The 19978-nt window shown below is 38.8% G+C and overlaps 1 protein-coding gene across 1 annotated transcript in view; it reads left to right on the top strand.

Annotated features, from left to right (window-relative positions):
• Positions 1-19978, top strand: part of DAPK1 (death associated protein kinase 1) — a 155064-nt gene that overhangs the window by 93565 nt on the left and 41521 nt on the right. The window contains exons 3-11 of the mRNA XM_018557873.1: positions 1600-1821; positions 3959-4097; positions 5640-5769; positions 5889-5937; positions 7596-7622; positions 11105-11257; positions 14127-14172; positions 16602-16691; positions 18953-19045. Coding sequence (XP_018413375.1) covers positions 1600-1821; positions 3959-4097; positions 5640-5769; positions 5889-5937; positions 7596-7622; positions 11105-11257; positions 14127-14172; positions 16602-16691; positions 18953-19045 — 949 coding nt within the window. The remainder of the gene's footprint in view (positions 1-1599; positions 1822-3958; positions 4098-5639; positions 5770-5888; positions 5938-7595; positions 7623-11104; positions 11258-14126; positions 14173-16601; positions 16692-18952; positions 19046-19978) is intronic.

Below are 19978 nucleotides of genomic sequence, written 5' to 3'. Positions count from 1 at the left end.
CATGTAATACTATTATTATTGTTTTCCATTAGCACAAGTTCTTGCCAATATCCATTCTGCCCATTCTTACACTAAACACTAGTGAATTGGGGGCACTTTTGCCACTGACCAAAGAGTCAGGGGCCCTTCTTCCACCAGGGGCAGTTCTTGAACTGAATACCAATGAACTAGGGTGGATGGGTGTAGGTACTTTTTAACTTTCACATATGGTTTATAAGGTTAAAATATTGATTGTTTTGGTTTGTAATAGGAGTTTCTGTAATATTTGAGGTTGTCAGGAAAATGTGCTCAGTAAATTGCCTAACAAATAGTTTTAGAGGTTTGGCACCTGGACCTTGATTTGAAATTTTAGCACTTCGTTTTTTAAGGTGTGGTGTTACACCCACTTACTATAAAGAAAAGCAGAACCAAACAGAAAAAAATTTGAATTCTGCTTTGTTGCTTGTTATATTCTTATCTTATCTAATACTTCCTCATCTGAATTAAGACTTGGGCCAGGTCATATTCAGTCATTGTGATAAGTTTTTATATGCTTTCATATTCTAGATTACTGCATTTAAGGACATGCTTACTATTTCATTTGTTTCCTGAAATTATTTTTTTTTTTCCTTTTTAAGCATCCAAGTGCAACTTGTGGAACATGCATTTGTAGCAAGCCACTTTGTGTAAACGCTGGCAATATCACTGCATTTGTACTTGGTTGTAAGGGTGCTTCTGAAAAAATACAGATCACCTTTATGCTACGTAAAACAGTATTGTTATTGTTATTTAAATTTTGTTGTAATTAAGTAATGTTATTTGTGAATTAAAGTATATCTTGGAGACACAACAGGAAGTGAGGGGAGTTGTCGTCACCAGTTGTCACTCATGGCAACTCTACAATTTAGCACTTCCACTTAACTTCCTCCCTTACCTGTGTCACCATGGGACATGGAGGGGTAAATCTCTCCACTGGGACACAGACCACAATAAAAGCCTGGCAGAGGGTTCTAACCATTTCATGCTCTTATCAAAAACCATAGATTTGCCTATAGATACATATTACCTGTAAAATAATTTTCCTTGTAAGTTTTTATACTAAAAGAAAAAATGGCTTTTCAGGCAAAGGAAGACATCAGGAATTCAAAAAACTTACTATTGTAGTGGGGCTAGCCCTGCACTGCAAGGGTTAAGTGCTTGTTTTGTCTAGGGGGTCAAATAAAGCTGTATTACTTACCTGATCATTGGTTCTTCTGGGCTGCTAACTAGTCCTGCAGTCTCTTTTCCCCCGAGCTCTAGTTGTCTAAGGCCTGCTGACATCATCACGTCTAATGTAGGTCCATTGACTTGCATTAGACATGAGGACGCAGACAGATGTTCCACAGCCGAATTAGAAGGGGAGAGGTACAGGACTGAGGATTAGGTGGCTATATCTGCCTTATATGACCCCCCCTAGACAAAACAAGCCCTTAATCCATGCAGTGCGGGGATAGCCCCACTGCAAGGGTACAGGTTGTTTTTTTTTTTATTCACGGAGTTCTTCTTTAAGGTCCCCTTTTGTAGCAAAATGTCTTATCAATAGCAGTCATTTAATTCTGTTTCTCTGTTTTTGTTCTGCAGCGGCCAGTTTGCAGTGGTGAAGAAATGCCAAGAGAAAAGTACAAGTGTGCACTATGCAGCAAAATTCATCAAAAAGAGACGTACCAAATCAAGCCGGCGCGGCGTGACCCGGGAGGATATTGAGAGGGAGGTCAACATACTGAAAGAGATTCGACATCCTAATGTGATCACGCTGCATGAGGTGTATGAGAACAAAGCAGATGTCATTCTCATTCTAGAGCTGTAAGTGCTACAAAGGGTCCCCTCACATGCTTGTTTGTGTTTCGGGTGCTGAGAGGATGATGTAATGTGCTTCCTGTGCAAGCACAAGGATGGCACAACACAGACTGAGGCCTGCTATTTTTAAGGGTTCTCCATTATTCAGGCCTAAGGGTTTTGCTGAACAAAACCGGTTAGTAACAAGTTTACTTTCACTGCAGGGTGTCGAATATGGAACACAGAGTGCTAGCAAATATCTATTCAATGCTTTTCTTACCATGCAAACACTGTTGCTCTCTGGAATTATAAATTACATTTGTATAACTAAATGAACATTTAAAGTACATGTAATGGTGTTATCCAAGAACAGAGTATAAAAAAACATGATGTGTCCACAGAAACCTTCACTGATTGCCTTGTACCTGTACAATATGCAAATATAAACAGAGGTTCACAGACGCACTTGCTTTCGTGTGTGTGTGTGTGTGTGTGTATATATATATATATATATATATATCACACACTATTTATATAACGCTAACAGTTTGCGCAGCACTTTACAATATAAGGTAGACATTACAATCACAATGCCCGTGAGGGGTTACAATCTAAAAGGGAGGGGCAAGTGATACATGAGGAGGTAGCTGTGAGGGGATGAATTGTTTGTGAACGTGATGGTTCAGTGGTTAGGTTAATGTGGGATAATGTATATAATATAAAATAGTATATAATGTATATATGTTTGTGTATATATTATCATATCTCTTCTAAATGTGATGCTTCTCCAAAGGCATTCCTAGGAGAGGGGCAACCAGTATGTGTGGGCTGCCCGTTGCTCCCTAGCAACCGACAATGCCATCAGTTGTTGGGCTGCTGGTGGCTGGCCCGCACAGTGTCCTTTGACAACAAGGGATGCAAAATAACAAACAGTGCCTTTTTATACCAACCCCTCCCCCCCCCTTAAACAAACCGTACAATTGATCCAATGACCGGTTGGTTTTCCTTTTTTTGCAATTCTTTTTGGTCTTTGCACAGCATGCCTGGTGATTACAGATGTCAACCCGGGGTGCTTCAGCAAACCAATTGAGACAGCAAGATCTACAACTAGATCACAACTAACTAAATTAAAAATATTTTGGCAGTTGAAATGGTTCCTATGTAATCCAACTGTGTATTTAGCGGTTTTCCTTAGAGTTCAGCTTTATATCTATGCACAAATGCAGTATATTGAGACTTTAACAGCCTAATGTCTAAAAAAAACCAATTCATGTTGGTTCTAGTTCAGATGTATATTCCTCTCAGACATGAACCCTATTCTCCAAAAGATAATACATGCAAGCTATATGGTAACAGCGCTACTGCCAATATACTTTTAAAGGGCTTATGTGAGTTCTATGGTTAGAGAATTCAGCAATCTTTCAAGAGAGTTTTGCTGCTGTTTCAGATGAAGGCATGTGTTGTTGGGCTCTTAGAAGAGCCTTAGTGGATGATGCATAGGTGTCCAAAACTGGGACCTCACTAAAGAAGAACTTCACCCTAATCATAAAAAAAAATCTACATGCATTTTTTAGAAATGTTTAGTTATGGCAATCTACCTATACCTTTTAGTGACGCTAAACTCAGGAGTTAAATCTTAAAATATATACACACAAATATATGTAACATATATTGTTTGTGTGTGTATAAATATAATCAATAATACGAAATCACCTGCACTCCATACAGTGTACAGACCTTGAGTAAGAGGCTGGTGCTTGAAGTGACAACACGAATGGCGCCGTGTCAGATACAGTCCATAATGGAAGTCACCAGCACTCGATGATATGTGCAAGAAGTAAAGCACTTTTTATTCAATAGTCACATGCGTCAAACAGCCAACATTTCGGGGCCACGCAGGGTCCCTTCTTCTGGGCGAGCTTTACTTCTTGCACATATCGAGTGCTGGTGACTTCAAATTATGGACTGTGTATAAATGTATAAATATATACTTCTGTGTGTGTATATGTATGTGTGTGTATGTGTATATATATGTGTGTGTGTGTATATGTATGTGTATATATACACATTTATATAAATCAGAAACCATGCCTGTCAGGTTATTTGTAATGCATTATATTGGTCTGTTGGTTTTACACTAATTTGCCCATATTTACATTGGTAGCGTTGCGGGCGGCGAGCTTTTTGACTTTCTTGCTGAGAAGGAATCGTTGTCAGAGGAGGAAGCTACTGAATTTTTGAAACAGATTCTCAATGGGGTCAATTATCTACATTCTCTGAAAATTGCTCACTTTGATCTTAAGGTACATTTCTTGGATGAACTAAACCCAAATCAACAAACAATTTTGGATAACTTTGGTTAAATCTCGGAACCAAGGTGGTGATTTTGCCAAGTTGCTCAATATAACTATGTTCTACTGCAATGTACTTTCTGTCCTATAACATTTGTGCATGTTCCACTATTTCTAGTGCCAGTAAGTGGTTATCAGAAAAGTAGAAATCAACAAAATCATGTATCTTAAAGTGACATTAAACCCTCAGATTTTTTTAACATAAACCAATACTGTAATGTGTGCCTTACTGTAATCCATGGTTGTTTCCCTTCTCTTTGCTGCTCTTCCTTTTAAATCCTCATGTCTTCTCATTCTGGGGGAGAACTTCCCTTTTGCAGCTGAGTGCCTCTTCCTGTAGTGCTGGCTCAGGTTGCAAACCTACAAAACAGACGCCATGTATCCATTTCAGAGACAAGGCAGTCTGCTGCAAAACAGAAGTTCTGCCCAGCATGAGAACAGATACAGATTTAAAAGGAAGAGCAGCAAAGAGAAGGGAAACAACCATGGATTACAGTAAGGCACACATTACAGTATTGTTTTATGTTAAAAAATCTGAGGGTTTAATGTCACTTTATGATTTATTTTGCTCTTAATAAAAAAACACTTGGCTGTAACAGTAACTTCATCCAATCAGCTGCAGTCACTGTTTGGGTGTTCTGACAGAGGTTTACCATGGGAATCCCCCATCCACACTGTTAAAAGTGATTGGGAAAATCAAGTTGTTTTTTTTTTTCTTTTTCTCGGTCAGCCCGCTATACTGGAGGAGGGCACACTAAAGGGGTAAAGCTGTCAAAATGTGCAAGTATGCGGTGCAGATCTTTATGGACCCATACTTGCAGGGGATTTAGGTCTGCTTTAAACCGCCTGACTATCTTTCTGGGATTGTATTGGAAAGATCTTTGCACATTATGGCAAGAGCTTTAAGCAGCATATTTAGTTCCACTTTAAAGGGTTAATTCACTATTTCACAAAAGATGAAAAAGGGAGCTAACTCACAACACTCTCCACACTCCCCCGGCACAGCAATTGGCCATTAGGCCCGGGTACTGCATCACGGGAGAGGATCACATGCTCTGTCATACGCGGCAGCATTGTTTTTTTGCAGTTGCAGCCACAGAAGGAGCAGCAGGGGAGCGATGTGAAGATAAGAATAAGGTAGTTGGGGATGAGCTTTACAGTGCCTGTCACTTTGCCCTGAATGGACAAGGTGGCAGGTTCTTATTTCAATGTCGATATTATTTTAAATGAGTGTGTTTTGCAGTAACCAATAGCACGAGAAAGAAAAGTGAGAGAAATCAGTATCAAACATTGGAGCTGCTCTCAGATTGGCAGAGGTATTTTAGCAACCTGGTTCCTGTGATTTTAACCCAATTTTTTTTGAGAAATGTTTAGGCAGCCATTGATATTTTCAGATTGTTGTAAATGATGGTAGTCTTGTGAAATTGATTTAAGATGTTTAGGATGAAAGTAGCATTTAATAATGTACCCTTGCCTTTTCTTTGTATTATGTAGCCAGAGAACATCATGCTCCTGGACAGAAATGCACCTAAGCCGAGGATTAAGATCATTGACTTTGGCCTAGCTCACAAAATTGACTCAGACAATGAATTTAAAAATATATTTGGAACTCCAGAATTTGTGGGTATGTCTGTTCGATAATCCTTTTCCATTTTGGTTGTAAGAGTCATTTATTTTTGTACAGTTTGTTGCTCTCTATATAAAGATTTTCGTACTAGCTTGTACTTGTTGTTCCTCCCATAGCTCCGGAAATTGTGAACTATGAACCGCTTGGTCTGGAGTCTGACATGTGGTAAGAGCTTTCTCCCTACGCATATGTAAAGTATAAAATTGTCATCACAATAGGTTTCTGTCCCCAAAAAATTATGTATCATATGGTTGTTTACTAAAGCTGCACTTCAATGTAACTCTTTACTGCACCATAAAAATGAATATACCTTTTTCTTTGCATTCTCTATTTAAGAATAAAGGTGAATATCTATTTGCATGTTTTGTGCAAGTTTACGTCTACAAAAATGTTTAGTCATTTGGTTGTAACTGCAATATGCCAAGCACAGCTCTGAAAAACTCTTGATTGTTAGGGGTAGTACCCCCACTTTGCAAAAGTTGTCAAGAATTGAGCTTCTTACATCTTAGTTGCATAAAAAGGATACTCCCCAAAGTTAAAACTACAAGTGGGTCCTTTTCTCTGTTAAACGTATAAGGCTTACCTCCAATAGGCATAAAACTGCATGTATAAACTTTGTCCGATCACCCAAAGTCTCATTTGTTTTATTACATCTGCTTAAATATTTAAGAAAACATCCTGTCACTCAGCGTCAGGACAAGCATGTAATTTTTCATGGGTATCTAGAAGATTAAAGTGGATCTGTCCGAAAATTTGGCTTTTTTTATCCGTGAAAGCTTGGAAATGCCTGACACCCTCTTGGCCATCCCCTCCAATCTTCCATATATTATTATTATTGGCTTGTGAGGCAGTGAGGCATCGTACTGGTGAGCAAGTAGGATTGTATGGGTTTGGAAGGGAATTGGCAAGTTCAAACATTACCAGAACTTTGCCTGTTCAGAACTGCTTGGTAATTTGTGAAATACCTAGTCCTCGTGGGTATGGGGAAGCATGTGACACTTTTACAGCATGCAGTGTTTCGGCTTGAGGTGCCAACTATCAGGCCTGAACACTGTCATGTGTGGGGAAGAGGTGATGTCATCAACCCTGTGTGAAATCTGACATCATCCAGTATGAAGTGGCCAGGAACATAAGTTGGTCCAAATCTGTTACCTTTTAATTTCTGAAATGAAATTGTTTAAAAAATAGAGAAAATAATCTGATGAATAAATTACAAGTAAACTGGCAAAATAAAATGTTATTTGTTTTCTTCCATAAATGATTGTTTTAGTTAATCCCGATAAAGTTTAGTTAAATCTTAAAAACATTTTTGCCACAAAAACGAAGACCTCGATATATCGGTTAAAAAAATCCCCAATATAGCTTTCCCGTGATTATTTTCAATTCTATTTAAAATATGGCAAAAATTAATGACAACAAATAGCAAAGCAAGACAACAATTTCTCTAAAACAGAAAAACAGCACCATTATAAATATACATAGGAAATACTTTGAGAAAATTGTAGCCCCAGCCTCTAAAAACATTTGCAGCAGCAAATACATGATTCCAAGGCATACTGTATCTGTATTATAATCACATATACAGTATAATACCAATATTAAGCATGCCAACTAGGGATCTCAGTAGATATTTTAATTAGCAATGTCCTAGGCCAGTAATATGGAATAAAAAGCATGATGCCAGACTGAACAAAGATGTTTTAACTGTTTTCATAAGCCTAATGAAGTTGTGAGAGGGTAGGTAGGCAAAGTTAAGTTTATTCAAGTTTATTCATTTTATTGTTACATTAAGTTGTTTTATCTTGTCTTCTGTTTCATTGTAGGAGTATTGGAGTCATAACATACATTCTGTAAGTATTTAATTGCTTAGATCCTTGCCTCAATGTGTAAAAATATTGTCTGTCAATAGGATGTTTCATAGCCGAGGAAAGTGCATCACACTTGCTATAAAATAGCTAAGGTTCACCCAAGCCCACTCCAAAACTGTGACTGCCACTCCCCCCACGCGCCCCCACAGCTATATGTCACACAGGGGCAGGGTAGCCCCCACCTCAACTGCCACCAATGATTGGGCTGGAAGAAGGGAAGGCCGGTCACAGTTTTGAGTGAGCTTGGGCGAACTCTGGCAGACTGGGTTCACACCAAGCCCAGGCTCATCACTACCATATGCATTAGTAGTGTGGTACAAACCTGCATAGGGTTGCCTTCTCCTACACTGTACGTTGGTGGACATTTTCTAAGACTATCACATGAAAGGCCATACCAATAGTTGCATATTTCATAATCATGTCATGTTAGTTTAGTGAATTGAGCTTTTTGTCTTAAAAGTGAGACACGTGTCACTTGCTCCTTTAGTGTATTTTAACTTTTTGCAGTCAGAAGTGTAGTTTTGTACCTGTTTAGAACATGCTTTCACCAGGCTTTTAATGTCCTGTCATGTGAAAGTTAACCCCTCATTAAAAATTGGCTAAGTTTGAATCACTGTATTGCAAAAGAGGCAATTATCAGCTGAAGCCAAGTCCTAGATTATGCAGCTGTACAAATGTTGTGGTCCATGTTTTAGAATCTGCTAAGCCTTCAGATTGTGCTGTAGCATGGGGGTTAAAAATCAAAGTGCTGCTACTGTAATAAATAATTTCAACTTCCTCTTCTATTCAGCAGGCACCTGATACATATATTGTAACTGACTTGCTAAAGTTCCTTGATGACAATGACACTGCAGGTTTTCTAAAGAGATCTAATAGCAGGGGTCCTCCAGTTGCACTGGAACCTGCTATGCATGATTTTTAGATGGACAGATGTCTCACTGAGAATAAGACATCTGCCTATTCCGGAACACACTGGGGTGCATCATGATCATCTGTGCAAGTCTTCTGACGTGTGGTTAGCACATTCATTTTCATTTACATGAGACCTGACACACAGAGATTGAGGGTTGGAAGCAATTGTTCTCCCCTTTAAATGGCCTGGCTTTTGCCAATTTGTCTCAGTAAATGCTTGATTCATGTTGTGTACTGCCAACCTGCGTGATTACAGACATAAAATAATATTTTCCAGATCTGATCAATTGTAGTCTGCACACAGCAGACATTCCCTGGTTTAAGTCTGATTGAGGAGAAAGTTCAGCAGGTTTGATTTTTGCATGTTGGCACCATTTCCTCTTATTTATATGTCAGTTAGTGAATGCATGCCTAGCATCACCTGAAGCTGTTAGTTAGCTTTGAAGTACCTATAAATATAAGATGGCAGTCAACTGATCTGTCTGTATTCAAACATAATGGGCAACGTAACATGTCAGTGGGTGTCCCCTGAGTGGGATGGCTACCAGCTGCTAAGAAAAGCAGTCTTTCTAGCAGGTTAGAAAAGCTGAGCTAAGTATATAGAGGCCACTACAGTGCTTATGTAAGAGATCATGCCTGAATGACTGTCTGCCCTCTGATGTCTTGGGGCAGCTTCAGTTACATTTGTGTTTAGCTTGGCTTAATGGTAAATTGATTCATGCGCTGTGTTATCTTAGAGGTCCAAACAAGCAGCAGTAATATTCACATCTTGCAGTAGACGGTGAGAAAATGATACAGACATTGCTCTCTTGAAGTAATCTCAAAACTGCATGTATCACTGCTCTTCGTGCAGAAACCAAAAGAGGAACGTTGTTAAGATCAATCGCTGTCTGCTGTGATATTTACACAGTGATTTTCTAGAGCAGCATTCTGTTTGGAGCTGGGCTAAGGAAAACACTCATATGGTCTTACACCAAATCATTCACTGTGTCACAACACTTATTTCTTCTAGTTGTGTTTATATCTGATGCATACTTCATTGCCTTGTAGGGTCACAGTGTCGTATCATTCTCTAAACCTGTTTTTATATAATTTGTATTTCAAGTAGGGATGCACCTATACCTAGTACAATACTCAGTACAAGTACAGATACTTTTCCAGCTCCAAGACTAGACTAGAGAAAAATTCAAAAGTTAGGAGGCAGCTGTCATTTGTAAGGAGCACACGGAGCTCCTGGGATTTGTACATCACTGTTTTAATGTATGATTTGTTTTTCAATAAATATATATAAAGGGATGCACCAATACCATTTTTGCAAGTACAAGTACTGATACTTGTCCAAGTACTCACAGATACAAGTACTGATACATTTTTGTTTGTCATGTGACCGTTTTTCTAAACCAATACAGACTAATGATTTCAGGACAGCGGTGGGGCGCCAGAGCTATGCACCAGCTGCAACCCTGGTAGTTCTCATGAAAATGCCAAGTATCGGCACTGGTATCTGAAAAGTATCGGTGCATCCCTAATATCAAGTATAATGCCATTTTTTTTTAATGTTGACTAGAGGACGAAATGGTTAAAATCTGAGGGTTTATTTTTTTTTTCCATCTGTGTTACACTAATGAATATTCCATTCAGGTCCTGTTTTGTAGACACAATAGAAAGTTGAGAGGAAAACTCCATTGATAACATTAATCCTCATTCACCTCTATTCCTGCTCTGATGACAACTCAAAATCCTGGATTTTCCCTTGCTTTCTTAGCAGGGACACAGGCTGCCATAAAAACTAGACAGAGGTGCTAACCCTTCCTTATTCTGTCCAAAACTAAAGAAAACCTTTTTGGAAGTAAAATCGAAATGTTTCTGGTGAATTTAATTTGTATATTATAAGCATTTTGCAAATACCTGTAATTTCATTGTCCATTAGTTGATCACCACCTTTTATAATCAACAAGTTTTTCGGTGAAAGTCTTGGCTATTAAGGGCTAGGATCTTGCAGGCAATAGGGATCCTGGAAATCGGAATTGAATAAATGACCTTAGTAAAAATAGGGGATTTGCACAACATGATAGAGACACCTAACTGCTCATGCCCAGCATATCAACTGTAGTAACACTCATTGAGGTTTATTTACCTCAAGCTAGACTCCTCTACATTCTCACAGAAACGATCTTATGAGACTGTTAATGCCTGCATTCACCATAGAGGTAACTGAGGGCTCTACTGCACATAATGTGGTGGCTTTAAATCCACATCTCCGACTATTTGCTTTTACAGTTACGGAAGAGCCCTGGGGCCATGATAAAAAAAAATATGAAACATAATTCTGTGTTTAAAAGTCACAATTCTGACTTTGAAACTCAGAATTCTGACTTTGAAACTCAGAATTATGTTTCATGTTTTTTTCAGCATGGCACCAGGGCTCTTCGTACACAGTCATGTAAATGGAACCCAAAGTTTCTTTTCACAGATGTTAACTCTTTGATTTATTTATTTTTTTGAGCAACCTCTGGGAAAGATGCTAACAATTTCCAAACATGTTCTTACAGGTTGAGTGGAGCATCTCCATTCCTCGGTGATTCCAAACAAGAGACATTGGCAAATATATCTGCTGTCAGCTATGAATTTGAGGATGAGTTCTTTAGTAGCACTAGCGACCTGGCCAAAGATTTCATTAGGCGGCTTCTTGTCAAGGATCCAAAGTAAGTTGAGTTTGTCAAAACTGGTATTGATTGTGAATATTATAAGAGATATAACAAAGAATAAAATACAAGTTCTTGTTCTAAGCCCATATTAATCGCTGTAGCTATAGGCATTGTGGAGAAAATTATCTTCAAATTTCACAAGAAAGGCACAGATGTCTTCGGCCCCTTTCACACGGGCATTTTGACCAGGACCGTCTGTCAGTTTTTCAGGTGAACCTGATGGAAAGCCCGATGTTGGTCTATGGGCAGCCAGTTCTAAACGGACAGGTGTCCCTTTACATCCGGGTTACCCCCAGTTCCAGCGGTCCGGAAAAACAAACTAATCAGAGTTCCGTTTCGACAGACCTGACCGCGCTGGATCAGAGGTAATCTGATGAAAATGGACACATATATTAGTTTACATCGATTCCCCATAGACCAACATTGGCCCAGTAATAAAAAAAATTCCTCCATCGCAAGAGAAAAATACTGACTGGCCACAGATGTCAACACTGTGGAACCTGTTCTGATCAGCAGGGGACGCGTTAATGGATCTCCTGCGGACCGGAACTGAAGTGTGCCCATCTGAAATCCCCTCGAGTCCTAGAGTAGTTTTTTTTGTCTATGCCTTGGTTCCCCCACATTATATCTTTCAGATTTTACAGTCTAACTCAGCGTATCAGACACTGTTTATGTCAGGACAGATAGGGACTTAATTTTGTAGCAAGTTTGGATGTATATACACTATATTGCCAAACGTTTTGGGACACCTGCCTTTACACGCACATGCACATGAACTTTAATGGCATCCCAGTCTTAGTCTGTAAGCTTCAATATTGAGTTGGCCCACCCTTTACAGCTATAACAGCTTCAACTCTTCTGAGAAGGCTGTCCACAAAGTTTAGGAGTGTGTCTATGGGAATGTTTGACCATTCTTCCAGAAGCGCATTTGTGAGGTCAGGTACTGATGTTGGACGAGAAGGCCGGGCTCGCAGTCTCCACTCTAATTCATCCCAAAGGTGTTCTATCGGGTTGAGGTCAGGACTCTGTGCAGGCCAGTCAAGTTCCTCCACCCCAAACTCGCTCATCCATGTCTTTTATAGACCTTGCTTTGTGCACTGGTACGCAGTCATGTTGGAACAGGAAGGGGCCATCCCCAAACTGTTCCCACAAAGTTGGCAGCATGAAATTGTCCAAAATGTCTTGGTATGCTGATGCCTTAAGAGTTCCCTTCACTGGAACTAAGGGGCCAAGCCCAACCCCTGAAAAACAACCCCACACCATAATCCCACCTCCACCAAACTTTACACTTGGCACAGTGCAGTCAGGCAAGTACCATTCTCCTGGGGACCGCCAAACCCAGACACGTCCATCGGATTGCCAGACAGAGAAGCGTGATTCGTCACTCCAGAGAACGTATCTCCACTTCTCTAGAGTCCTGTGGCGGCGTGCTTTACACCACTGCATCCGACACTTTGCATTGCACTTGGTGATGTAAGGCTTGGATGCAGCTGCTCGGCCGTGGAAACCCATTCCATGAAGCTCTCTACGCACTGTTGTTGTGCCAATCTGAAGGCCACACAAAGTTTGGCTGTCTGTAGTATTGACAGTCAAACTATTGACTTGCATGTGCTGACCCTGCTCTGTCATTTTACGTGGCCTCCCACTTCATGGCTGAGTTGCTGTTGTTCCCAGTTGCTTCCACTTTGTTATAATACAACTAACAGTTGACCACAGAATATTTAGTAGCAAGGAAATTTCACGGAACACTTGAATCCAATGATTTGGAGGGGTGTCCCAATATGTTTGGCAATATAGTGTATTTTGTATTTCCTTTGTTAATTGGGAATAAAATATGTAAAAAGCATTGTTCTGTCATTTTTTTAACACATTGTTTACGTAATTTGCGCACCCTCATACATTTACCCCAAAGTATAATCAATAAAGTCAGCTGATTAAAATATTACATTAGTGCAACTTTTATGTAATACATGGCAAAGCTCAAAATGAACGTATGTTTATTGTTTTAGGAAAGCTGTATTCCCTTTTCGACACTACAGTGCAACACATGCAGAGAAAATAAAACAATTTGCCTGAATTGTTAGCGTAACATTAAAATCAGATTAAGTTGTATTGACAAGTGCACGGATTAGCATGCCCGTGGCTTCAGATTCAAATTATGCTTTGTTCACTTACATGAGCATTTGATGGCTTGCACAACGTAAATGTCATTCAGATCATCCGACATCATTTTTGTAACCTAGGGATATTTTTTTTAAAATCTGAATGAGACTGAATGTTTACATTCTTGTAGAAGCCCTTTTGTCTTTTAAGGCTGTCATACCCACACCGATACCATTGCAGGATATGGCATAGGCACATGGACACAGTTGACTATATGGGTGGGAATTGTTTATTCCATTCTTTAATTTACTTGGGTTGAGCTAAATTGAGATCGCACAGTGCTCCCCTTTATTGTTATAGTATTGCCCACCATAGATAGATAGAATACTCGATATGTATGGGGCATGAATGATCATAGATGGACCAATTGATACTAAACGTACTGACCCCCAATGTCTATGAAAAGTCCTTAGGCAATTAGACGTGAATTATATAAGTTTTTTAATACACGTGCTGCCTCTTGTTGTCTGTATCAAAGTTTTACAGTGACAAAAAAAAGATATATATTGGTAGGGATGAATTGTAAATGTACTGTATAACATATTATAGTGGTATTATTATGATTGTTATTTATAACATTTGTTAGCTAATCCATAAGTACCAGTCAGTGGGTAAACTGTCAATGGTATCTAAATAGTTTCCTGTATATACGGTATTCACGGTATTAGAATCTCTAATAATTAATCATCTGCGTTTTTTAAAGGAAGAGAATGACAATTCCAGACAGCTTGAATCACCCATGGATTAAGGTACAGATGGGAGATACCTTGAATCAAGTGTGCAAGATGCTTTATCAAATTCAATATTCTCATTAACTCATTGTTTTTTTTTGTTTATCGAATGTAAATTGATTTGCTGAAATGTCCAATAGAGCTGCAACAAAAATAGCTCTCTGTTTAACCCCTTAATGACAAAGATACAACAAATCTTTAACACCTGAACCCGGTTTTGCAACTTTGGTGGTAAATGTTAATAGCTTATGATTTCATTTTAATTATCAAAGGAAATCTGGCTCAAAAAAATTTAAAGAAATATATATATTTCTTGCCATTACCATGACCCCCCACCAAAAAAACAAAACTAATTATCTTAGTTCTTGACATGCATGGGGTTACCACATGGTGGTGTATTATTCTGTTGTTTGTACCCATAGCAGGGCCAAGAAACAATAGTGCAAATTTTACCTACCCAAAACACACACGGACGCTTGTACTGACGCAGATAAATATATATAATCTTTCTTTTATCCTACTTAAAACACACTGACCCCAACACTAACCTAGATCAAGCCCAAATTTAGTTATTTTATCTAGGGATGTTCCGATACCAAGTACCATACTCGGTACAAGTACAGATACTTTTTCCAGCTCCGAGACTACACTAGAGAAAAATTCAAAAGTTAGGAGGCAGCTGTCATTTTTCAGGAGCATATGGAGCTCCTGGGATTTGTGCATCCCTGTTTTAATGTATGTATATGTGTATGTATGTATATATATAATTTTTAGAACTATATATAAAGGGATGCACCAATACCAAGTACAAGTGCTGATACTTGCCCAAGTACTTACAGATACAAGTACTGAGACATTTCTGTTTATTGTCAGTTTACAGTTTTTCTAAAACAACACAGACTAATGATTTCAGGACAGTGTTGGAGCGCCAGAGCTAGGTCCCAGCTGCAACCCTGGTAGTTGTCGTGAAAATGCCAAATATTGGCACTGGTATCTGAACATCCCTAATTTTATCTTTTTTTTTTTTTTCTATACCCCTTTGCTAAGATACAATGTTTTTTTTCCTCTTCACAGAGAATAAAGAGATACAGTGAATGTGGGAACTAGTGATCACTGTGATTGGCTCCCAATCTTTACACTGAGACAACTAGCTGTTATAGGCAGTTTGGTCTTCGTGCAGGGGGTGTGTGATTGAGCACGCTCCCAGCACAAACAAATCTATGCATAAAAGTGGCAGCTTTACTCAGTCCATCAGTCCAGTGCATTACATATAAGCATATAGCCGGCAGAATGGGGTTAACCAAATATGTAACCTGTCAGGAAAGAGATGAGGAAACTGCCTATACTTTTTAAAGGTGCAAACCTTAAGACTGATATTGAAATGGAAGAAGCATGCAGCCAATGAAGTGTTGGGACATGCACATGCTTTTTCCAGGTAAATGGCTCACCTAGAGATGACAGTGCAATACCGTGAACAGCCAAGGACTATGGATCTTGTAAAACAAGTCATAAATTGTTTCATAGATTTCTTCTCTGGCAGGTTCCCTGTTTGGTTATTGATCTACCTTCTGGATAGTTCAAGCATGTATTCATTGGCAAAGGGAAGAGCCAAGTAGCAGAACAGCTACAAAATGCCCTGTGACTAGTGACTAGTCAGATGACTGTTTACTTTTGCAAACAGACAGAATGACCGCTTAAATCTGATTGGTTGCCCTAAGCAACACCTTTTATGTTCCTTTCCTCCAAAATTTATATAGCTTCTTTTTATGGCTTGTGTAGCAGTCTCTGCGACTAAACCATCTCTTGTCAAGTCAACAAATGTTGGCATTCACCCTGCAATTAAATTCCATGGTAGCATAGGGTTTCATTAGGAGCCAATAAGCTGGTAGTTCTAGAGCATTAGGATAATGCTACTAATTACTGACATTGACCTAAATGCACCCCTCTAACTATATTCACTTGTTATTTATTTTCTCTGTTGGTGTGGGAGCAATATGAGGTTTTGCAGGCTGCTAAATTACCAGCGCAGTGAGTGTTGTAATGAAAAGTTCAGCTTTATTGATGGCGTTAATATTAATAACTGGCAGTGTGGTTTCCTCTAATTTCCCTAGTCACGTCTTGGGAGAAGCTGAACTCCATCTTACCTTGTAGCTTATTGCAGCAGTAATAACTGGCCCACATTCTTCCCCCATATGCCCCATTGCTGATCAGTGCAGACACAAAATAAAGAACCTAAATCACACATTTCTAACCTCCTCCTACATATGAAGTGATCTTTTACAGGTTACTGCTTTTATTGTTCAGTGTGATTACTGACATAAAAACACTCCAGTATATGGAGTGTGATTATTTCCATTGTCAGGCCTTTTATTCTGTGGGAGCTTTAAACACAATTTCCCTCGAGTGTAGCACACAGCTGTTCTGACTGTTCTATATATTTGTCACAGCCTAAAGATACCCAACAAGCATTGAGCAGAAAAGCCTCTGCAGTGAATATGGAGAAATTCAAGAAGTTTGCTGCACGCAGAAAATGGAAAGTAAGTGTGTGCTATTTTTTCTCTTTACATAAGACTATACATAGCAATTCTAAGACAGAAACCTAAATATACACACATACATATACATATCTGACCTTCTATGTAAGCAGAGTAGTCCATTTATGGACCATGTAACATCACAACATAAAGCCCAATATATATATATATATATTAGGGCTGTTACTTATTAAAATGTTCGTGTTCGATTAATCGAAATTCTTTTTAATCGATTAATTTTGATTAATTATAACGCACAGACAGATCCAACTACATTGGCCTATACACATACAGCACAGCAATGAAGTAATAACACGAACTAGGATCACACTAATCCAGCACGTTATGAATCTCACGTGCCCCACTCAATATGGCCGCCGCTTGAGTGGGGCAACTCAGAATAATAACGTGCTGGATTAGTGGGATCCTAGTTCATTTTATTACTTAATTGCTGTGCTGTATGTGTATAGGCCAATGCCTTGGTTGGCGCTCGTGCAGAACAAGTTTCAAAAAAATTTTAATCGATCCAAAAAAATGTAATCGATCAAAAAGATTAACGATTAATCGAGAAATGAATCGTTAATTTGCACAGCCCTAATATATATTTGTGTGTGTGTATACTGTATATTAGTCCGATAGACATTTTACTATGAACTTTCATTTTAATAGTCTAACCTCCACTTTCCTGTTATTGCACAGTATGTCTAAATATGGCTTTGCAGTCCAATAGGCAACAGAATCTCACCATCCTGCCCAGTGCACTCAGTGATCTAAGACTTACTTACCCCTTCTCTTTCTCTGCCCTTCAACCCTGTGTGAGGACAGACGTGATGGGGTGTGGCCATTACTCCGCAATGCCAGCAAAGAGCACAAGGAGAGTAGTAAATGTATATAGGTTTACAGAAAATTGTATTTTAGGTGCGGACTAGGTACAAATGATAACATACAACAGTACAGGACTACAATTTAGAATAAAAAGGTGTAAGTCTGAGTTTACTTGACTAGATACCTCTACAACTAGTTTGCCTAGGTAAATAATAGGAATTTACTTATACTAATATCGGTATCGGTGCCAATACCAAATATTTGGGCGAGTACTCGTACTTGCCCAAATGCTCCGATACCGGAACTTCCGGTATCAGGAAGCTGGGCGGTGTCATTACGCACCACCCGGTTTCCTTAATGAGACTTCCGGTATTCAGTATCGGCGAGTTCCCGAAAAAAATATATTGGTACTCAATACCAAAAAAACTGTGTCTGTGCACCCCTAGTAAATATTTTTAACCTTTCGTACACTGTTTAAAAACAACCCTGCTCTGATTTATAGGCTGCCAAGTGGACACACATAAAAACATATTTTTAATAAAAGTATATTTGTTTTTAATTTTTTTTTTTTTTTAAATGTTATAATTGTGTTAGACAGAGTAGTAAACATGCACAATGCCGTGTGCCTTGTACAGGCTGCAGTGGCCTCTGCAAGCTAAAACATTTCTTTCTGAATAAAGCCTTCGGCTTACATGTGATTGTAGACCGAATGGACTGACGCTAACTGTGACACTGACAGTTAGCATCCACACAAAGTGTTAACTGGAAGCTGTCAAAGGTGTGACGATTATTGATGTATCCTCTGTACAGGATGTCTTGCTGAGGAATGTTAATAAACAGACTGTGAGCAGAAAGGGGCTAATAGATATATTTCCTCACAGTGTGATCTCGGCTCTGTGCTACTGTGCAGGTTAGCAAGTAATCCGCAATGAAAGTCGATTTTGTTCACTTTTCAGTATGACTACAAATCACTGGTGTAAATATGCCTTGGAATACAGGCCCTGAGCACAGCAGTGCTGGATGAGAAATAATTCTTACACTGAAAATCATCTTAGATTATATTTCAATATTGCAGAATGCCTGACAAGTGCATGAAAATGTTTGTGTGCATTTAGTTGATAACAAATGAAAACACTTTAATGTGTGATACAAGTTGGATACATGCTAGATAGATAAATGATAATGATGCATTAGCAATGGGGAACAAACAGGATACTGGGGGCTCCAAATGAAATGATTTGCATGCAATTGATCTGAGCTTTGCACTCCTGATGTTGTACAGTTATAGAATGTATTATAACATGACATACGATTGGAATATCTTCTCCCATCCCTGCCTAACTGTGAAAATGTGTCAGCTTAGAAAGGTACATTTTCTGTGCGGTTTGGAATGACTGACTGAAGATAACTGACGTGCAGTGTCTTCTCTTTTTTTCAAGCAATCTGTCCGCTTAATATCCCTGTGCCAAAGACTATCGAGATCTTTCTTATCCAGAAGCAATATGAGTATTGCTAGGAGTGATGACACTCTGGTAAGTAAAGAAAATCAACAAGCACAATTGAGTTATAACTCATTTATGTGCACAGGGCTTAGCAGAAAAGCAGTACTGCCTAGATGATAAACTATCACCGATGTGCTCAGTTGGTTTTAATGTCTGAAATGAGGTTATGTAAATGGAACATGGCATAGGGATTTGTGGCTTTACACACCATTGCTGGATCATTAACTGCAATAATCAGAGTCAGTATTTATCCACACATCACCTGAACTGTGGGCCTGAAGTACAAACAAAGTTGTTAACCTTCAGTGCCGTTGATTAACATCTTTAATAAAACAATAACGTATCCCTTTTCATTGGCATTGTGATATAAATTAGTCATGTGCCTTTTTGTCTGAATAAATCTTTTTCTGCCAGAGCTGTTTAAAAAATGTTCTTGCACATTTAGGCCTGAGGATTAGTTAAGCCCCCCTGAAGGTAGAGACCCTGGAAAACAAAATGATGCAATTATTTTTTTTCTGCCGATGTTTTAGTTTACCTGCGATTTCCCAAACACATTGGTTAAATTATTCAGGCTCCAAAGACAAACTGGCCCTACTAGGTGCAGAACTACAGGATATAAATCTAAGCACTGTTGAGGGCAGGGACTGATCTGTATGAGTTTATCTACTAAGATTTAATAAATTACCGAAAAAAATATTGCTTTTATCCAGCTCAAAATAAGCTTGGAAAAACGTATGCTAAATTTACCTAAAATTCATGGTTTTTTTTCCCTGGGAGGAAAAGTAAAAACTGTAGATCATTTATTTTACCGTGCATGTATCTTAATATGCTCGGGTAGGAGTAACTCAAATAATGATAGTGCTTTCCTCTGTGACAGCATTTTATAACTAGAGGGAACATTGCACAATAAACATTTTCTGATATTATCTAGATTGGAGAACATCTATGGTAACCTGGGATTGT

The sequence above is a fragment of the Nanorana parkeri genome, unplaced genomic scaffold, assembly GCF_000935625.1.
Source record: "Nanorana parkeri isolate BGI_ZX_2015 unplaced genomic scaffold, ASM93562v1 scaffold307, whole genome shotgun sequence".
Classification (NCBI taxonomy): domain Eukaryota; kingdom Metazoa; phylum Chordata; class Amphibia; order Anura; family Dicroglossidae; genus Nanorana; species Nanorana parkeri.
This window is presented reverse-complemented; position numbering and strand designations above follow the sequence as displayed.